The sequence below is a fragment of the Ambystoma mexicanum genome, chromosome 4p, assembly GCF_040938575.1.
Source record: "Ambystoma mexicanum isolate Mex_15411 chromosome 4p, UKY_AmexF1_1, whole genome shotgun sequence".
Taxonomy (NCBI): domain Eukaryota; kingdom Metazoa; phylum Chordata; class Amphibia; order Caudata; family Ambystomatidae; genus Ambystoma; species Ambystoma mexicanum.
In genome coordinates, this window is record NC_090927.1 from 1,163,674,237 (window position 1) to 1,163,696,476 (window position 22,240).

General features: G+C 45.0%; 1 protein-coding gene across 18 annotated transcripts in view; it reads right to left on the reverse strand.

Annotated features, from left to right (window-relative positions):
- Positions 1-22,240, reverse strand: part of SYNE1 (spectrin repeat containing nuclear envelope protein 1) — a 1,651,720-nt gene that overhangs the window by 145,610 nt on the left and 1,483,870 nt on the right. For 17 of the 18 annotated variants that reach the window (XM_069606781.1, XM_069606782.1, XM_069606785.1 and 14 more), the window contains 2 exons: positions 5,834-5,996; positions 3,255-3,442 (listed from right to left, as the gene is read on the reverse strand). In XM_069606781.1, the coding sequence (XP_069462882.1) occupies positions 3,255-3,442; positions 5,834-5,996 (351 nt within the window). Of the gene's footprint in view, positions 1-3,254; positions 3,443-5,833; positions 5,997-8,044; positions 8,220-22,240 lie in introns of those variants that run through there. The other variant, XM_069606797.1, reaches the window with a different exon arrangement.

Consider the following 22,240-nt stretch of genomic DNA (forward strand, 5'->3'; position numbering starts at 1 on the left):
GTGATATGCATTTGCCAGGCAATGCCATAATGGTAATTCCTGGCAATAAGATGGCAACAGCTGGGAAATGTGATTACCACAGAATATGATAGCAGTGCCTGGAAAATGCCTATCTAATACATATATTCAAGCCAAAACGTTCAGCATTGACAATGCTTGTTTGCAACAGGATTTCAGTGCATGGGACACATTTAAATGAAGTTGTTATGGTACACTTTGTTGAGCCATTTTTATCGCACGTGCAGCGCATTAAGAGCTGCATTATAGCCTTTAACTCTCAGCAGACTGCTTACAAAATATAACGCTGACAGGCCAAAGTTTGACGTCACTGCTTGATAGAGCTAGTTCAGGGTGATGCCCAGGGAAAGTGTTTTATACGGTGAGTGGTAGGTAGCGGATCGGGATGGCCATAGGGATGAACATGGGTATGAGCAGTCAAAGCATGGATAAATGAACAATCTGTGTCTCGCCTAACCTCATCTCTCTCCCTAGCAGTATTCCAAAACAATAGTTTCAGCTTTTAGGTGGCACTTGAACATCACCTACTACTAAAAAACACAAGCGAATTGATAAATATGCAAAAGTCGAAGCTGTTTGATCTTAGATCAAAGGAAAACATTAATCATTTATAAAGGCAGGCATTGCAAGATACATTCTCGCTGAGCCTCGCCAATGTTTGCAAATGTTGTGAAGCAGCTGCTGAATTGCCCTGTACCTTGTAGAGGAGACAGACAGGATTTATCACAGAGCTTCTAAACGTGCTCACTGAGAGAAAACGAGCATCCACTTGCATATAAAATTATTTTGTGTTCTAAAGTGTATTACAAACTTTTCACACTTTTATAGATACATTTAAGAATACTTCACAATATAAAATACGTTAAAATTCATTTCCATAGCATGCAGTCTATTACTCCATACAATGATTTCAAATCTTTTCCATGTTTTGCCACAATCTAGTTAGCATCAAAACTAAGATGTGACTCTTCCTAAAACTCACCTCTGCCCGAAATCATTATTGTCAATTATTTTAACATCGCATATAAACGTAAACAAACAATACATATTAACCAACCGATCACAGGAGGTCAACTAGTATCGAGCAGTCTCCAATACCTCTTTCTTTGTACACATTCTGCCATGTCTTTTATCTACTGCAAGACCTAATCTCACCCCTGTTACCTTGAAGCAAGGAACTAAGTTTAAACTCATATGCATAAAAATACGACTCCGTTTCCAATCTGGGATGATTTGTAAATAGGGTTGTGGACACATAAATGGGGACACACACACATGTATACCACATCCATTTACACACTGAATTAGGATTGCAGTGAGACAGCCACTCAACCTCGGCCATTCCTTTCTAATAATTCAGTTTCAGGGCGTGTGCAAGATGTCACTGGGCTAGCAAGGCTTTGATCATCCAGGGGTTTCCGGTCATTCCTTTCCTGTAAGTACTACATCGAGTTTCCGGCCCAATGACCAGAAGAGGGTAGATCACTACTAGACATATCCTTTTGGTGGAAAGAGAATCGGGGTACATCGTACAATTCTTAACGCCATAACGTATTAATTCTATCGCCAAGGTTTCCCATACTGGTGATTGAATGTGAGAGTTTGGGCATTGATTATTTACTATTTATTTATTTAGATGTTTTCAAGAGCATCATACAATAATGCCTCCACTGGTCTCTTGTGAGCGCTGTTCCAGAAAAGATCTTATACAAAGGGCATGGGAACATTCTGGACACAACTTTTCAGGGATCTGACGAGGGAGAGTGGAGAATGGTCAAAAAGGTGTAACCAACAGCCAGAAAGGCAAGTTGGGGAGGTGTGAGAGGGTAACATTAAGATATACTTCGACAAATATGGTGCTAAAAAACAAATGGTCAACATATTGTCTGAGGTTAGAACCCACCTGTGTACACTTCAGCAGAACCAGGCAGCAAAACAATGCAGACTATTTTAATGGGCAGGGGTATCACCATTGGTTGGATCTGCTTCATTGGACAATACTGTGCCCCTTAGAAAGTACCAAAGAATCGTAACTCTGGATATTTCACACAACCCGACGTTTGTAAGCTGCATTTAGGCAAGCATTATTGTTTTTACTTGTGGTGGCAAGGCCTTCCTTCAAGAAGTGATATGGGTAGCAACGTTCTTTGCAGACCATTTGGTACTCTACAGGGAGCGGATCAACAAAAAACGAAGGGATCAGAGGAAAGTGATGTGCTTCTGCTTGTGTTAGTCTGATAGTTTATCTACCCCATCAAGCTTGCACACAGCAAATGGTGTAATAACAGTCCTTTTGGTCTATGTCCACCCTCTGCAAATGGTCCAATGATGGTTGGATCTGGTCCGGATTACTTCATAAAACCTTTGAGGTCCCTTACTTCTAACGTGTGTGCCAAGGGTGGGGGTGCTACCAGCTGGTAGGAAACTGTGCTGCAAGAAGACATTTTGGGCACCCAAATAACTTCATGGGCTCTGGTGCTGGATCATTTGTGGTCCATGCTACAATGTAATCCAGTCTGGGCGAGGCGATGGCGGTAGGTAACCCGGGTTCTTCAGGATAAACTTTGGGACAAAAATCCACCGTCTATGTACTGTGGAGAATGGTTAGGCCGACTAACCTGCCTGGAGCTGAGGATTACGGGGAACTGACTCCCACTGGCCATCTGTTCAATCCCAAAGATGGGCCTGGCTATGGAGGAAGGGCCTTGCCAGATTGAATCCCAACTATACATATTGAAAATCTAAAGGCTCCCAACAGTTCTGAACATGTTCTCCACAATGAGCTGTGGCAATGATAAATGTCACTGCTTTTACCCCCAACCAACTTTACTTGATGTGAATCCTGTTCTATATTGTATGGTTCACCTGTGGGTAACATATAAAGACACACCGTGCCAAAATGATAACATTTATCCACAAAGATCCTTACCCAAATTCTGAAATGTCAATGCTACATATTTTTTCAATTAGATATTGTGCAGCTCACTAAATGTGACTTATTTGACCACTTTCTATTATGTTCTCAGCTTGTAATGTACCTCTCCGTGGAACAGCCAACATATTCCTAAACAAGGACAGATGTACTCAGCAGAGCCCTATAGTGGAATGCTACCTGTGCACAGTCGAGGGATCTTTGCCTTGTGTGATAGGGCACAGACTAATGCGAGAAAGCATCATGGGCTGCAAATAATTCATAGACTTCCCTGGCACAAGCAAGGGTGTGGCTGCAAACTTACTTGAGTCTCCTTTCCATCGACATCGCACAAATGTTCCTCCACCTTCGGTCCAGGCTGCGCGTGGCCTGCTGAATGGAGTCGCATTCCGTTTCTGTGGCACACGCATCACAGTCATGCAGGAGCACTTCACACAAGTTAAGGACCGACGCCACGCCTGTGCTGTGCTTCTCTATGTCTCTCTGAAGCTCCTGCAAGGGAACGTACCATCTTTTAAGCCATCAACACAGCTACTAGCTGATCCTCTAAACACATCACTTACATGCATGCAATGGCTACCAATACACACACGTTTTGCTTACAGGTGGATGCAAAAGCAAACCAAATGCATGGCATGCAAACTACAGCGAGGAAACTGAATTTGTTTGAGTTTTAAAAAATGCAACAATCCACAACTATCACACCTTGCAAAGCACAATCAGTCGGGAACCACTGAAGCCAACACCAAGAAATAGAGCCCGCACTGTATCAAGCCAAGTGACCTTTGGATAAAGTGTTAAGAAAATAAAGACCCCTTATGTGACAAATGTCGAGCACGCATGAGAGACCCAGATTAAGTATCCCGATAACAAATTCACCTGCTTGGAAAAGTGCTTGCAGATGGAACGTCAATACACACAACACCAATCAACATGACTGCATATCAGCGGTCGCAAGCTTTGGCTCTGCAGATGTTTCAGACTGCAACTCCCATCAATGAGACTACCGCTGGGTGGCAGCGGTGCACGGTATAAATCAACATAACATAACCATAGCCAACACAGTCAGTGATCAGGGAGCAGTGGGGTCGTAGCCCAAAACCTTTATAGAGCTGCAGGTTTGAGTCTCATGCTCTACATATGCGCTGACACTAAACATGACATCTTTACACAAAATCAAAACGTGTCTGCAAACTTTCCGTGAATTGTGAAGAACTGTTAACTGTGAGTGCTAAGGAGGCACAAGCTCGTCCTTTTTTGCATAGACTTGATTAAAGCTCGGCAGTTAAGCTTGAAAAGGAGGAGTGATTCCATTTGTGAAGGGATATTTTTTGCCAGGGTAATAAAAACTCTTCCTTAAGCAAGCCTGGTGAATCCATTTTTTAGCATTGAATCCATTTTCTAGGAGGGGGGGGGGAGGGTGGGTGTGTGTGTGTGTGTGTGTGTGTGTGTGTGTGTGTGTGTGTGTGTGTGTGTGTGTGTGTGTGTGTGTGTGTGTGTGCGCGCACACGCGCGCGGTGGGTTCTCCTTAGCAAAGTTGGATATTTGTGACAGATATTTGTGTGTTATTGCTCAAAGCTAACTTTCACTTATACCGCTATATATTACACTAATAATGATAGCCTTTGCTTGCAAATACTGAAGCAACAACATGGGCGCCCTCATTGACAATCTCTAAGCCCAGTAGCTTTGGTTTAATAGCTGATCATGGGCTAAAGAATACAATGAAGGGTAGTGGAGGACGGGGGAAGCTGTAGGAAGTCGGGTGCTGTAGCGTAAATATAATTTATACTGTGTGCATGGTCAATAATCCAACCAGATCAGAAACTGGGCTTTTTGAATTCTTCTATTCCTTTTGGGTGTCATGTGTCAATTGACCATGTCTGATGCGCATGTGTCATACTCCATATTTATATGTGCTCAAGGGTGTACATGACAACAGCCTTACGTATGAAGCCTAGTGATGGGACCGGTATTCTAAGTGTGAGTTCTCACTGTCTTCCATTCACACCTATGGCCAAACCTCCAGCTGAGTGCATCCTATATGCCGGGTGGTGTACATGTCCAAATGGAACGTTCGAGGTCATGAAAGGACATACAAAAACAATACACCGTGCAAAGCAACAGAAGCAAACGAGAAATGGAAAAAACCTACAGAACTACCAAACATGAGTAAAGACGTTATTGTACGCCTCTTTGGACTGTACATAGAATGTCAATATCAAATTAAAGATAAATGACATGCCAGCATTCATCAAAATGTGACCGAAGCACACGGCACTCAAATTTTGACTCTAAACTTTCAGCAAGGTGCTGCCCACTGAGGACCTTCTGGTGAAGGGTGCAGTGCCCAATTCTTTCCCTTGCTTGCGCATTATGAAAGGCTTGCTGCCCCCTTTTACACTTGTGCAGTCAGTCAGTTGCAGCTGTACTGCAACCTAGCACAGATGTGTGATGCTCACCACTCAGTCAACTGGTACACTGCGGGCAACTCAAGGACCAGAGTGGCAAAGGTTGGCGAGCGCATGTGCACTTGTTCTCTTGCCATCATTACTGCATTGGCACTCTCCTCACTCGGCCCGCACCAACACATTCCACATCAATGCCATGCCACTCGCGGAGCAGGTGGACCGCAGCGGCACTTGCTCCAGACCGGAAAGCTTCCGCAGGCTACCAAGCCCCCATCATTGCGCCATAACGCTTCTCCCAACACTAGCTCTTCACCACAGTGCCTTACCTCGGCGTGGGAGCATCAGTGAGCGGCGTCCGGTAGGTCCAGCGATGGAGCCTTGTACCCCAAGTACGATCCGGTACTCGGGCTTCTCAAGGTGGGATAAAATGTGCTCGGGATTTTATTCTTCTACCTTACGTGTAATGTTTTACCTGCTGCTCATTTAGCTTCCTTTGAATCTCCTCGGAGTCGCTGGTGTCGTAGACAATGGGCTTGGAGAGCTCCGACTCGATGTGCGCCAGCCAGGATTTGAGGCTGCTCATGTTTTTATCCAGCTGCTGCACAGCAACCAGAGTCTCCTTCAGCTTCTTCACTCTGTGGGGAAGAGGAGGAGGAGGAGGAGGAAGCAAAAGAGAATCCAGGTTACTGCTAGACCCAGGCCAACCTGCACTTGCATGCTTAGAAAACTGTGCAACACCTTTCCCCGGTCCTCAAATACTTCATGGAGACGAGAGGGGCACGGCTGGACCCCGAAAGTGAATGAAAGATACTATCTTTGTATTGCAATTTCTATTTTTTGGTAGCAGTATTTTTCTTGGAGCGGAAGTTACACTGAAGTGCAAACAGTGGCATCTACCAAACATAACTAGAAATATCTTAATTTTATATATTGGAAAATTATTCTGTGCCATGTTGGTGCATATTCAGTGAGGAGAAGAAGAGAGTTGCTGAATCATCCATAACGTTATGCAGAATCAGTTTGCAACCTTTCGGGACTAAGGGCCCGATTCATGGAATATTTGCCCAGTTCAAAGTGACTTTGCACTGCCGACAGGAACCCCGATTCATGGAACCGTGCAAAGTGTATTTTTGCTGTGCAAAGTCCGGGCAAAGCCATTTTGTACTGCAAAAATGACTATGTGCTGACTTTGCACTGCAAAAATACACTTTGCTGAGTCACTTTGAACCAGGCAAATATTCCATGCATCGGTCCTAAGTTGTCAATGATAATGGTGCAGAATTATAAACCTAAAGCATGAGGCCAAGAACAACAGCCACACCTGCTTTGTGAATGCAGCATTGTGAAACATTTGTTTAGGAGGACTAGGCTTATAAGAGCACTCATCACTGAGAGGCTGGCAGATCCAACGAGGTGGTGGCAGGCAGGCAGGGCAGTCACCAGCCTGCTGGAACCCTGGCCGTGAGCGTTACTGGAGGTGCTTGATTATGCAGGTGCAGTTGGCAGGGGTTGCACTCACCGGGCATCTTGGCCTGTTAAGTCTTGCAACCGTGACCCTCCTGTCAGCACAGAGAGCAGCCCATGCATGTTTAGGAAACCTTTTTTCAGAGCACACTAACTCCCAATGACCTTGCTCAGTGCATATCGCCGGACAGAGAGGACAAGTGACATAGGTTCCAGTTTAGAGCCCCTTCAGTTTACAGCACGCCCCCGACCCTTCCCTAACCTGGTCAAATGTTGTTAGAAAGAGCTGGAGCGCCGCTTGCACCACAGGTGGAAAAGTTAGAGACACGGCAACATTCACAGGGTATGTTTCGGTAGCGTTTTGTTACTGGGAATTGTTTAAGTAATCTCCACCCAGACTCAAGAATGTGACTACACTGGGAAACGTGTCTTTGACCCTTGACTTAATAGCTACACCTCATGCAGACATTATGGGCTCCATTCATGGAATTTTTGCACGGTTCAAAGTGACTTTGCACTGTTGACACAAACCCTGATTCATGGAAGTGTGCAAAGTGTATTATTGAAGGGCAAAGGCAGTGCAAGTGGTCACTTTTGCAGTACAAAATGCCTTTGCACTGGCTTTGCAATACAGTTCCATGAATCAGGGTTTGTGTCGGCAGTGCAAAGCCACTTTTCAGCTGTGAAAAGTCACTTTGAAGCGTGCAAAAAATTCCATGAATCGGGCCCTATGTGTATTTACAAAAATACACAAGGAAGTTGCCCAAATTAAGAATTCTTTCATTGCAACCCATCCGACGAGGGTCCTAAATGTTACCAGAGGTTTTGCAAATCTGATCTAGGTAGAACTTCAAGGCAACTGCATTCACGGCGTGAGAAACGCATCTAGTTATATAGCGTCAATTTTTTGCACACCCATTTATTCACACGAGAGCAGCGGTGAGCACACAACCACCGCGTTTCCATGCACTACGATCACAGTGAGAACCCTGCAGAAAATCAGGGTTAAATGCATGGAAACACTCCGCAAACGATTACAGAAAATAAATGGTGTTTAGGTGAGGCAGTCTATGGGTTGAAGCAGTTCGGATTGCTTTTCCCACGCTCTACTGCGTCAGCGCAGAGCACGCAGGCCCAACTCAACACGCTATTCTTCTGACAACCAACCATATTGTAAAGGGCAAACACAAACACATAACTGAGTGTGGAAATGGCCTGCCTGGAAACATCGCAGTTGCAGTCCGGGAGGTCGTCGGGGTCCACGCTGCCATTGTCTAACACGCGCCCCGCACAAAAATCGGACGCTGCCGCCGCCACCACCATCGCCATCAAGGATTTCAGCATCAAAGATGAGGTTCTGCGGGTCGAGACCTGGGAAATACACTGAAGCGGGCAAAGGTCCCCCTTGCATGCAGAGCAGCTAGCATGCAACTGGGCTGGCGACACCGTACACCGCCGATAACCCGAGCCCTGTGTATAGTCACACACGCTGGTCATGTTTCTAAATAAAACCCACGCTCCGTAACATGTGCCAGGCCGAGCCCGTGGAATGCAGACCACGGATGCGAGGCAGGGGCTCGGAGATCAACGCCCAGTCCTTACTGTGGCGGCACACAGCGTCCAAGTTTCAGTGAGGTGCCCTCCCACCCCCCAGAACGCCAGCAAGGTGTAACAGTGAGGCGATATGACAGGCGAACGCTCTGTGTGTGTGACATATTTAATAAACCTCTTAGCACATGGAGACACATGCGCAGACAGGAGCTGGAGAAAAACAAGCATTTTCATGAAGCTTCCCAGGGGTGAAACAGGCACCCCTGCAGCAAAGGGGGGGAAGACGGGGCCACATTATTCAAGGACCACCAGTGTGGACCTGAATAGTGTTTCAGCTGCGGAATATCACATCCTCCTACCAACATTTACCCAATGCCACATGCAAACAAGTCTCTTCCGGTCACAGGAGGGGTGGTTCAGTGGGAGGTTTAGGCCAGGGCAGTTTCTAGTCCATTTGGTGCCCAGGGCAAAAAACTAGGAATGCCCCCCCACCACACCCCATCCCGCGCACCACTCCCACCGCACCCCGCATGCCACTCCCACCACACCCAGCGCGCCACTCCCAAACTACACCATTAAGGGACTCCTACCCAAAGTCAAACAGTCCGTCACATAAAGAATGAATTGCCATTTACAACGGTAGGCCACTTTTTCACTGGTGCCCAAGACAATTGTATGCCCCAGTCCCACTTAGGCTGCAGATAATGAGGAATGGGCACACCAAGAGAACATGAATATGGCATAGGATGCAGCATATACAACCAACAATGAACACTAGATGCTGAAGGGGGTTTGGAGGCAACCTAAGCCAAAATGGCAATGACAAGGAGACACCCGAACACAATAAACAATCACTTTAAGATTCTTTGAATGGGAATCAAGTGTGTGCTTTGATACAGTAAAGTCTGACTGTTGACTTGTTATATGGATAAATGGACCAAGATCATTTATTTATTCATGCAATGTTTGTCGGGTACCTGTATATTTATTTATTTATGCAATGTTTGTCGGATACAGGTAGCCGCCAAACATTGCATAAATAAATCATCCGTGTCCAAGTACCCGACAAACATTGCATAAATAAATAAATAAACAGGGTCGTGGCTTAAAGAATATTTACTCAGCAACACTTGTCAAAACTATTATCAGCATAATGAAGTAACTCATCACCAGTGCCATGGAAGTGTTTTAAAGTGTAATTGATATATAGTTTGGAAAAGAAGCAGCATGAAAGAAATAGCGCCGCTTTAAACTATTATTTTTGCCATTTTCTGGGCTTGCAGGGACGCACCATGGGCCCAAACGGGTCTCCGTTTGTACTGTGTCGGGGCCCACGGTGCGTCCCTGCAAGGCACGCCCACTCCCAAAAGCCCACTGGACCTCCCCTCCCATCACAATGCCAGCATGAAACCATTCAGTGACTGATGGCCCACCATTAGCAGTTGCCTACCGGCATTGTGAAGGGAGGGGCTGGTCTTAGCTGCAGGGGGACCTGAAGTGTTTTGTATTGTTGTGCTTATGCCCCCAGCTCACTCCACCCAAGTGGCGTGAAAGTGGTCAGAGGGAGCCGCTGACTTCTGTAATGTCACGCAGTACTTGCGTACTATGTGACATTACAATCGGAAGGGGCAGCACCAGCACCTGACCCGCGGAACTTTCACCACAGCAAATTGCCGCTCCACAAACAGGGGAAGTTTACCCCCTCAACCCCCCTCCTATAAGGTACATAACACGGAAGAAGGCCAGAAGATACTGTGATCGCCCATACTATTTCGGACCAATTCCCAGTGCTCCAATGATCGATAAGTATGTCGAGAGGTACCCATTCAGCCAGCCCTATAGACCGGGTGCAGTACAAGCCTTACCCAGAGTGGGCAAAGAGCCTCAGGCTGCAACTAAAGAGACCTCTATTGACAGTATTGAATAAAGAACCAAGAAGCCACGTTACTGACGTTGTTAGAGACACCATGACTTGGCAGCATTAGACAGGAAGCACACGTGCCATCCGCACATCAGGACACAAACACACACTCAAATACACGAAGAACACGAGCGTACAGTTCTGGAGTTGGAGGACAGATACATATACATACTGTCATTGCATTTATTATTTTGCCATTAGCTTAACGCAGCAAAGTAGAAACCGCAAGAAGCAGAGATCCGGAGTGAAGCTTGCAGATGCTATACTCAATTAACCTTATGGAACTGCAGGAGCACCTATGGGAACTCTCAGAGCCACGTGTGAGTAACATATGGAGAATAGAGAATAGCACAAACATGTATAAGCCACATTATGGCTTAGGGAAATTACAGCAGGTCACAGACTCAGCAAGAGCTGAGCTGAGCTGAATTCAGGCTGAACAGAGAGCAAACGTGTGAGACAAAACCCGCTGCCAAGGCCACCAGATATGAGTGACATTCCATTCTCTGAACGACAGTCACACCAGCTGCAATAAAGGTGAATAATTCTTCATAATTCAGAGCTGCAGAGCTCCAAATCATGGTCTCCGAACACAAGACCCGGCCGACTCAGACAATAGACAGAAATCAAAGCTGGGAAAGAAAGCCGATCTCACACCGCCAGACAGAAGCTTGCAAAAAAGATGTTACAACGTGAGACAAGTGTTGCACGAGATGAACAAGCACTCTCATAGTCTATGATAGTACACACAAATTACAATGCAGACACATAGTCGTTCTTATTACCTTGAGAAGGTACACCAAGAGCTGAGAACCTTTGCGGATCCCAGGTCTGAGAGGTGAGCTCTAGCCAATTACAGTTCAGGCTCTTAGGGGTGGGTAGCAACGGGCAAGAACCAATGGTAAGACCCTCATACTACAACATTGTTAGATATAGCAATTTGGGTATGGACCAGGCTAGCCACCTGACCTGCGAGAGCCAGTAGATTAACATGAATAGTGTCCACTATAGATGGACTAATACTCAGTACCGAATCCAGTAGTTCTATAGGTTTTCTGGAGAGGGGCCCAGGTTGTGACGTCACTATGACGCAACTTTAGGACAAAACTGGCCTGCGAGCCAGGAGACGTTGAGTGGTCCTTGGATTCCTTTTATCCTTGTACTGATCCCTGTTGGCTTTGTCTGTAATAAACCGCAGTTTGAACTTGCTGTCTGAATAGGTCTACGTTACTTTTGGGGGAAGGTGTTGGGCCTTACAAGAGTCTGCGAACTCCTAGTAGCCCTCATATCGACCTGGGAGTTTAATCCCAACATAACCCAGAAGGAATGTGCCGTGCAAGGCCAAGAGAGGGCCAGAACCGATCTTTGAACTATACCACGAGAAGGGGGGTGAGGGCTTTAGGTTTTCACCAGTCCAGATCTTTAAGTTATAGCGGCCAGGGACCCCAACAGAGCAGGACACAAGCATTTGAGTGCACTGACCAGCCCAAGACCCTTGGCCATGAAACTGTACATTGGCCAATCGATCCGGAAGATCAACGAGCAGGGACGGGCTTCCCCCACCATCAGTTCGTGTGATTTGTGTTGCGAAGAGCCAGGGCAGAAGGTAACAAATTTAGGCTGCGGGTGGGAAAGTTGTGAGGCGCTGGCATGTCTGTGATGGAGCAAGGGTTCACGTAGTTCTAAGAAGTTATCATGACCTCGAAAGCATCTGCCTTGCTCATGTCCCAGGTCCACTGTAGAGCTAGGAAATAATGAATTGTGTAACTAAACTGCCAATTAGAAGTCTTTGTACCCGATGACGGAAGAAGAAGATCCTCACATGGAAGAAGATGAACAGAAGAGGTTGGGACCGATCACCTGGCATCCCATATGGGGCAGTCTATATTTGTATAGGGTCGCATCAACCAGCTACATGGATTTGCAACCTATGTAATGTACGTCACTTGTGATGTTGAGCATCTTTAAAACCCATTGCCTGTGCAGTTTTTGTCAGAGCGCTCCGTGGCAGCAGATCTCTTTGATGGCACATAGTTGTATTGTCGCGCCTTGAAACACTTGTGTATAGGCGCGTTATAAATGCCATATCATATCATTAAACCTTGTTCTCCTGGCAAGAGGTGTGCTGGGACTTTTTCCCTAGTGGGTTCTAATTTTTCTGGTGTGTGCCTTCGAAGGGCTACTCTAAACACGGGCAAAACACAGACATCACAGTACAGGCTTACTTTAATGTCGTCCCACTCACATTTTCAGCTTTTAAAATGTACATTTTCCTGTCCCCCTTGATTTTATATTTTCCCCCAAAACATAGCAGAATAAATTGCAAAGTCGTTTTTCTTTCTTGAAACTCCTTTTCTATTTCTTTTTTTTTTCAAATTATGTTTTATTATTTTCAAAGGTACATGAACAAATAATATAGGACAATCATTTTTGTGTACATATTGCAGAATAGATACAAAATTAACTCCGCTATCATACCCGTAACGTAAAAGGAGTTTTAAAAGGGGCAGGGGAAATGAGGGCGGGGAGAAGAACAAGAGAGAAAAAGAAAAACAGAAATACTAAAACCATCCACTGCACACAGATGTTTTATATTTCTCCTGAAGTTAAGCAGTTCCACCTTTTAACAAAACTTGAAGGTTATTTTTTGGTACTTGAACTGCTCCTCAGGCCTTGGCAGTTATAGTTTTATTTGAGTGACTGCAAAACACTTCACATGCGTTTTTGCATTTGTTTTCCAAATGCTGCGCAAAGGCTGCAGCTTATGTGTTGTTTTTAAAATGACACCTTTAGCTGCATCTTTTCTTATGAAATAGACTTCCCTAGAGTTTGGATAGTGTGCTTTTGAATGGTTCTCATCATAATACTGCATCTGCTTTACTTACCTGCATTGTTTGGTTGAGTTATTTGATGAAGTATAATAAGTGAACATACTGGTAATTGTATATATTTGCATTATAGAGTATTGTGTCATAGTTCTACCTACTAGTGCCATTTTACAGTGTATTCTAAAGGCCCAAAATAAATAACTATTTTCATAACTGCCTAATTTGAATTATTCTGTACTATTCTATGTTGAATCATTGAGGGCCCATAACCGCACTCACAATCTCCTGAGACTAAGTCTTGACTGCTGATCCATGTGCCTTGATTGGGTTTTGGCTAACCCTCAGAGCTCCCTGTTCGTCAGTACTAGTGAGATCCTAAAATCTGTCCACCAGACCTGATTCTAGAAATCCATCTCAACACAGTCACAATAAAACTCTGCTTTAAACCGAGATCTACTCTCCTGGTCCAACACTGATGCTTACTAATAGCTTACCACATTTGAGAAACAAGCATCCGTACTTCGACAACTCTATCCCCTTCCACCCCAATTGTTTTTCCTCTCTGATTTTGGCCATTCTTTTGTCCAATTTCTCTTTCCTACCACCTCATTCGCAAACGTCCTCTTCCTTTCCACGGACAAAGGTCTGGCAACACCCTGGCAGGGTCACAATATGCCACCTTTTGGACAAGGCCAAGCACTGTAAGACCACTATAGTGGTGATAGGTGTTGTATAAATATTTCATACCTCCAACGAAAATAGCCCTGCTCACCTTGAATCACTACACCGCGCCATACTGGCCCATCCAAATAGAAATACTCCAATTATCTTGCACGTCATAATTTCCTTCCACCTGGAAACACATAAATTACCCTCTGGGCCTCAAGGGGCCATGCAAAATACGACCTTTCTACAGCACAGCTCCTAAAGCGCTCAAGATAGGAAGCAAACCTTTAATTGGCTCTTGATTTCTTAAATGCTCTTTCGCTTTCCTACATGACACTTTGAAAGCTCTGGAATTTCCCACCACCACCAATTCGCGTTATACCTTTTGTGTCCCCTTTTAATGCTCCACATTACAATTAGTCATTCTAAAATAAACTCTAGTACGTTCAAGACCTCTAGAAAATAATGCCTTCTGAAGACCCTTTACATCCCCTAGTTTGCTAAAAAACAAAATGTGGCCGTTTTATTGTGCCATACAATGGATAAAAAGCCTGCTTTGCCCCTCCTCTCAATAATGAACCCTAGATCAACCAGGCACCACGTCCTTTCAAAGCCTTCAATTGCAACGCCAGGCCTTTCAAAGTGTATATTATAACGAAAACGTTAATCGAATTTTTTACGGGGGGTGGCAAAGGGCAAATAAGTGGTTGTGGGGGGGGGGGAGGCTAGTGAATAGGTAAAGATGGGTGGGGGAGGGAGTGTTTGGGGGTACCCCCAAAAAAACAAAAAAAGAAGAAGAATATTTCGATAAACGTTTTCATTAGAATGTACACGTTCTGATGCCTGGCGTTGTAATTGCAGGTGAAGAAAGAACATGGAACTGATCAACCCCTGGAAAAAATACCATGTAGAGCACCCACCTTCGAGCACTCAATTACTACAAAGATTCCCTGGCCTCGCCTGCACATGAGTACTATTTCCCCCAGTCCAGCCAAACCCAAAAATACTCCAGTGCCTCTCAAAGTAGTGTTACATTCCCAAATACAGCCCAGCACCAACAAGTTACGCAACCACACATGCCCATGCGTACATACAAAACGTACTGCTGTGCCCTTTCCTTACCAATATCTTCAATCCACACTTGCCCGAAACAAATACTGCATTGCACTCAAAATACGTGGCACGAACGAGCCTAGTACCTGCGCCACTGATCACATTCTGTGGGGTAGGTACCTTTTTTTTTTTTTAAAGCAAAACAATATATATTTCAAACATGAATACACTGCCAAAACAATTGGGCAGAAATTGTGCTTGTGCTGTTGGTAGTAGACATTTGAGTACAGTGTTCTTTAGGGTTATAAAACTGAGGGGGTGAGTTGTATTTTGTTATTTAGCTGGTTTAAACATATTTTAGGGAGCCATGTTTCAAATGGAAACTCCAAATCTTCCCCATAATATTGTAAAAAAAAGTACCCACTCTTCACCTTTCTGAAATGTATGAGTATACAGGCAGGCTTTGTAAAAACTAGTCATGGTTTCTAATTTCTTTAAAACAAAAACAAGCGTGGCTGCAAACAGTGTGCCAGGCTGCCCTTCGCAGATGACTGGGAACAGGGATTTAAACTCCAGCTGCTGCAAAAATATGTCCAATGCGGTCAACCAGCAACAGGCAGCCTCGTGCGCATGCCACTCCGGCCAGCTGTGCCCTCCTATACTGTACACCATTCATTCTGGATGTGTTTTTTTTTTTTTAAGAGAACAGAAGTTTCTGTACTAAGATGAAAACATATTTGTCGAATTCTTATAGACTACAGTACATATGAAAAATCAAACGTTGGCAAGCTCAAATCAAAACAAGAATAACATAGCATGAAAAACACAATTCCTTTTGCTCACTCGCTAAGTACAAAGCACACATTATAACAATCACAAGCAGACCGTCACGGACCCACCATAAGAAAATTCAATTTTTCCTACCTGAAAACATAATTTAACAGCCCCTCCTGAGGAAACAAGTGCAAAGCGATCTGCAATAACCGCCTTACGATTATGCCGGAAAATACCCCTCGTAGCAATGTTATATTGCGTCGCCTTGGAAGCAATAGCTGCATTTTGAAGGCTTAATGCAACTATACAACTTGTTTTGGCTGTTCTCATGACCATGAGCAAGACGTCACAGGCCACGAGCCCATCCTTCGATCATGCAGATCCACAAGGCCTCAAATCATGACGACATTTCCCTGCATCTTGGAATAGAGCAAACTGGCATCACCTCAATTACAGACAAACCACCACGGCCCTAAACGATCCATATGGCTGTCAAATGTGCTTTTCAGACATTTTTCAGGGATCATTTTATAGGGCAAAATGGTGTCACAGTTGGGTATCCCCCCAACAACCTTCCGGGGCTGCTTTAGAGAAAGTTTAGCATCTGCTGCACTGCAAACAATGCGTAGGTCACAAAAGTGCCCCTAGCACAAACACGAGTAAAGGACAGATTAGCAAACCTGAACCACAACACACCAAGCACGATCAATGTTGCACTGCTGCAGAGTACACTGCCGTGCCAAAGAAAATCCATTACATTGAAAAAACGTGCATGGGTGGCAATGCACACGTGCAATCTGCTGAAGCGCAGGTGTGAGTGAATCAGTCTTTTGATCATTCTCGTACTAAGGAGATTTCTGCAGCTGATATAGTCAGACAAGAGCCTTCTTTGCATTGTGTTGCCTACAAACTGGGTAGCAGCATCCGCATTGTTCCATTTCAATAGTGATGAGTGTTCGGTAAGATTTCCATATTAGTGATAAATCTTCCTGACCTGTGTCCACCCCAGAATCTTTTGCTTGGACTTGGTAACTATTTGACATGGTCACCTTGTCTTTTACTCTTTTATGGGTGACCTTTTTATGTCTCATCAAAGTGTTTGGTTGGAGTTAAAGTTTCCTATATCTTTTGAGCTTAGGTTGGGTTGACCCTTTCGGCTCCCCTGTTAATTTCTCTTTCATGTACTTGGGTGAACTACTGTTCCCAAGTAATAAAGATGGATTTTCATCCCCTTTTACATTTTGTATAAGTGAGCCAGCACACCCCACCTTATGTGGAGTGCTGGGAAGATACAACGTATCCCCTTTCTCACTTTTTCCAATTGCAAGTTTGAGGATGAGTATGAAGGTTCTCATGAAGAGGATGATGATAGCTCACCCCGCTCTCCTTCTCCTGTCCTTGCCCAATAGCCTAACTCATGGAATGTTCATGAAATTGAAAAGGAAACGTCTTATGGGCTATAACCTTAGGAAAAAAATTCTGACTCATCTATGGAAAATTATTTTGTTGGACAGTTCTTATTTTTCAGGGTCTGATAAGTGTGAAGCTTCCAGGATCCAAGAGTTGGTGCGTCTGTATGACGGGAAGGATGACATTGTGGATGGCTGAAAACGTTGACCTTACTTGTAAAAACATTGGTTTGAGTGAAAGTGATCAGATACCCAGGGTTCTTTGTAGGCTTCCCAAGAGTGACTATCATGTTATCTTGGATATAAATGAGGCTGAAAGAGTTAACTATAGTAGGGTGAGACACACTCTCTTAAAGAGATATGAGTAGAGACCTTCTCCAGATCTAAACCCATTAAGGGGACATGAGAATAAAGGGAGGTCTCAAAGTCCCATCTCTGTGTACCCTGTGTTTCCTGGTATGGCCTGTCAGCAGTAATTGTAGCATGAAAAGCTGCTGTCTTAGACTCAGCTGAGCCACCTTATAAACAGGTTGAGGCTCTTAAAATTGAAGACAGAGAGGTCACCTTAGGGGACACCTCCTCAGACAAGGGCATATCCTGCCACTAAGAAGGACACTTGGGTGAAAACCCCATAGCTTCAAATAGGGACCACGTTCCTAGGCACACAAAAACTGGGGTCACTGCTGTGACCCCACCTCTAGCTAACATTGAGGTGGCTGAGCCTCTTGAAAATCCACATACTGTGGAAGTGGTTTATATGGTAGAGAAAAACGTAAATGTTTCTGTCCTATCCCTAATATGGTGTAATGCCATTACAGAGGTCACACTTAGGTGGAAGAACCCCTTGAAAACGTACATACCGTGGAAGTGGTTCACAAGGACTTAAGTGTTCCTGTTCAACCCATACTGTGTAATAACTTTGTTTAGGTCACATAGGTGATCCCACCTTTAGTTAACACTAAGGTGATTGAACCCTCTGAAAACCCACATCCTGTGGAGATGATTCATAATCTTGATAAAAACCTGAGTGTTTCTGTCAAATCAATAACAGGGTGTAATGCCACTGTTCCAGTCACTGATGTGACACTTCCTTCAGCTGAGGCAGCAAGTCCCCCTGAAACCCCACAGGCAGTGGAGGGGGTCCTTGAATCTCAAAACCTGGACACTCCACCACATGCTGTGGAGGCAATCCTAGGGCTGACAAGAACCTTAGTATTCCCGTCACACACCATGTCTGGTGTATGTCCTTTACAATAAAGGCACCTTCAGTTAAATCTGAAGTGGCGGAACCTCCTGAAAATCCACATGCAGTGGAGGTGATCCAGATGGATGTCCAGAACGTAGGCGTGTTTAACAAACCTAAGAGGGCAAGGAGTATCCTTGACCCCAAGGTAGGAATTTAGTTTTCTCCTTTGGTTCAGAGTACCCAGAAGGAAACTTCCAGGCCTATCCCTTCTACAGGTGCACATGCAAGCGGAAATACAGCCAGCTAACCATTGATAAACCAGGCAAACATTGAAAACTCACCTCTGACCAAACAGCTCTAGAAAGAAATGGCAATGATATCCAAGATGGTGGTCTGAGATGTATCACCTGCCCTCTCTGGGCAATGTGACAAGAGGACAGACTGAGGATGCAGGAGAGTGAGGAGGAGCGAAGAATCAGTGGGATAGTGAGACCGACCAAAAGATTTTATGGCACCCTCCGCCAATGCTGTGACATGATGAGAAATATGAGAAAGGCAAGAGACGCATCAGAATGGGAGAAGTGGTGGAGAGCTAGAAGAGACAACACAGAGGCAAGAGTTGATGTGGGACAGGAGGCCACAAGAGTGCTCCGTGCAGGAGACGTAATGACTTTGGTTGGGCTGGACCCATGTTTCAGTCTTACCCAGAGAATCTGCGAGGAGTGCCATGTAAGCTCTTTCGAGAGCTGTAAGGATACACCTGACATCTGGAGAGCACAGCGGTATGCTGCACGAAGCCACCAACCATAGAAAGCCAAGAAGGAATGACCACATGGCCAAGAGGAAGAGAGACACTGGAGATAATGTACACACAAGTTGGGCCTTATGTTGCATGTTAAGAACTGTAGTCAAAGCACCAAAGTAGCCATTAAAGGATTTAAAGAAAAAGAGGTTCAAGTGCCAACATCTCCAGCAAGATTGTAAGAGAACGAGAGCTTAAACATTGAATTCTGGGAATTTTAGTTCAAGTACTTAAGTGTTGTGTAAAAGGAAAGCACAGCCACTGAATTCTGGTAATATTAGCCAAAGTACTAAAGGGTCTAAGAAAGACTGGGGGAGATGGAGAGCACATACAATGACTTCTGCAGACTGTAATTCAGGTACCAAAGTATCTATGAAAAATTGAGAGAAGAAAAATATAGACAGTGAATTGTATGTTAAGTAACAAAGTGCCTGCTCAGAAACAGATTTCTGGGATTATAGTTTAAGTATCAAAGTCTATAACAAAGATAATGAGAGGAGAATGCAGTCACTGAATTCTGCAGATTGTACTTTATGAGGATCATTCTAAGTTTGCCGGTCAGCGAAAATTGCAAGGAAAATTGCTCGTAATTCCATGAGCGACAATTTTCACAAACCGGCAAACTACAGGTTTGCTGTGGGGATTCCCCGATTTCTGTCCAGCTAAGTGCTGGAGGTATGTCAGGCCCCCATTGGCAAAGCAAAGCCAGTGTTTCCGGCACCGGTATTACCGGGGCCTGAAATACTGGCAATAACCTGCATGGATTCCTATGGGGCTCCATGGAATGGGTATTTGGTGCCCTTTCTGCCACCTGTAATATTGTGGTAATTCCAGGATATCAGGCAGCGGAAACAGTAGGTCCGTTTGCCACTATCCCACTGGAATTCAGCTCCAGCATGCCACTCCTTCTCTGCCTTCAAAAGAAAATAGACTTGACTCCATGACATCTCTGATGAAAGGCAGTTATAGAACCCTGCCAGCGTTCCTGTTACGCTCACCTGGTATCCACAGGGACGCCACCCAGCCCTGGTTGGATGATTTGCACTCTCAAACCCTCTCCCGGTCCCTTGGTAAGGCCTCTGGTTAAAGATGGGTCTGCAATATAGTAGAGCTGGATTCAATACCAGATTGCCTTTATGTTTTCCCACCTCCCTTGGCCTCAACTCCTTCCTCCCCCTTGGGCCTTCTCCTCAACTTAATGTTGTAAAAGGTGGATTCTCCGTCCTGCTCTTCGTGGCAGGGGCGCCTAGATGTGGGTGGCGAGCAGCAACCAAGTTACTTCACTGGTGCAAGCCCCCCTGTGGGAATCCAGGCCTGCTGCGACTCCGTAGGTTTGCTGCTTTACAGTCTTTATATGCAGTTCTTATGTTCCTCTTAGTTCGAATAATGTTTTGATTCTTTCCTTTTAGGGATGGAAAGGTATTTTGGTGTTGTCATGCTGTTTGAAGATGAGCATGGGCCGGTAGGCGAAAGCCCAGTGTGTGTAATGCTGTCCGGTGAGTAATGCACGATGCGCTGCGCTGTTTCCCCTTCTATATTGCTAACCTGTGTCTTTTCTCTCCTTGCAGGTTGCAATGTTCCACGCCGAGCGCCGTAATGTTCCAGCAATGATACTGACCAGGAGATGACTACTCAGGTAAGAACTGTGTGGCTTTCTTCATTCGGGAGGAAACGTGAGTAAACGTTTACTAATTATGTCTTTCTCTCTCCTCTTTCCAGGTTATGGTATTCCACGATGCATGCGGTGCCGGATGATGGAGCTCGTGCCTTCAGGGCAGTGGAACTGAAGTCAATGATGGATTGAAGACAGGATACTGTTCCAGGAAAGTTTCGTAGTGTTTTTCTCTCTCTGCAGGTCCTTGGTTTTAGGTAAGCTGGCATCAAAGTACTGGACACGGTGAGCCCACAGCAGAATAACGCAAAGCATGTTCTGCTGTTTGGGTGAGGTTTAGAGTCTCAGGTAAAGTAGTCCAGGTAAAATAGTCCCAGGCCTGCCACACCCAAAGTAGTCCAGGTAAAGTAGTCCCAGGCCTGCCACACCCAAAAGACTAGACCGCATAGCTCAGTTCCTTGTAACTGAGCTATGTGTGTGCCTCCATGTTGGCTGAACCCCCTCCCCCTCCCCAAGTTAAATAGTCCCAAGTAAATAGTCTCATTCTAATGTTGGTCTTCATGATGGTTATGAGCCTGGCGCCAAAGGCGCCAGGACTGACTCCAAGAGAGTCTTGGATGAGGTTTTAAGGCCTTTGACCTGGCCCTATCTGGAAGGCTGAGTTGCCAGTGAGGGCCAGGGGCAAGGGTCATGACAGCCCCCCCCCCCACCCAAGGCCCCTCTCACTGTGGCACTTCTGCCTGGTCCTGGTTTGGCTGGATAATTCTGATGGAACTTTTTAATTAAGCGAGGTGCATGGATGTATTTCACTAGGTTCCCATGATCTGTCTTGAGGGCCGTATCCCTTCCTTTGGATCTGGTGTATTTTGAGACCAAGATATCCTTTACTTCAAACTCTGGTTCTCCATCAACTAATACTGGTTTTGGTGGTCTTGTAACCCGAGTCCCGGGTTGTACCGGTTTCAGGAGTGATATGTGAAACACAGGATGAATCCGCATAGTGGGTGGTAGGGCTAATTTAACTGCCACTGGATTTATTATGGATTCAATAGACTAAGGTCCCAGATATCGGCCTGGGAAATAGTCGTATGTAGGGTTTTAACTGCAGGCATTTCCAAAGGGGTTGGGAGATCCAATTCTGAAGTTTGTTTGTTTGTTTATTTTATTTAGTATAGCGCTCCAGACCCAGGGGTAAATGGGCGCTTAAGGACAGGTTACATAGTTACAGTATTACAGTTTATATAAAAAATAATTGCAATTATACAGTTGTGGCGGTAATATGCCATATGCAGTACATAAGCAGGTAGTTAGATTTCACAGTTAAGCATTTCAGGGTATGTACAATATATACAGTTAGTAATAGGTTTAGTCTATCTGTGTGTTGCCTTCTCCAGAAGCCAACTAATGACTAATTTTCTGAACAATTGGAAGGTTTTGGCCAATTTAATACTCAGCGGCAGGGTGTTCCAAAGTTGAGGGGCAAGGACAGTGAAACTCGAGCCCCCCGCTCTTTTGGTGGTGAATCTGGGCACGGTGAGGCAGAGAGTATTAGAGGATCTAGTGATTCTTGTGTTTGGTTTTAAGGTGAGTTTGTTGGTGAGGTACGGAGGGGC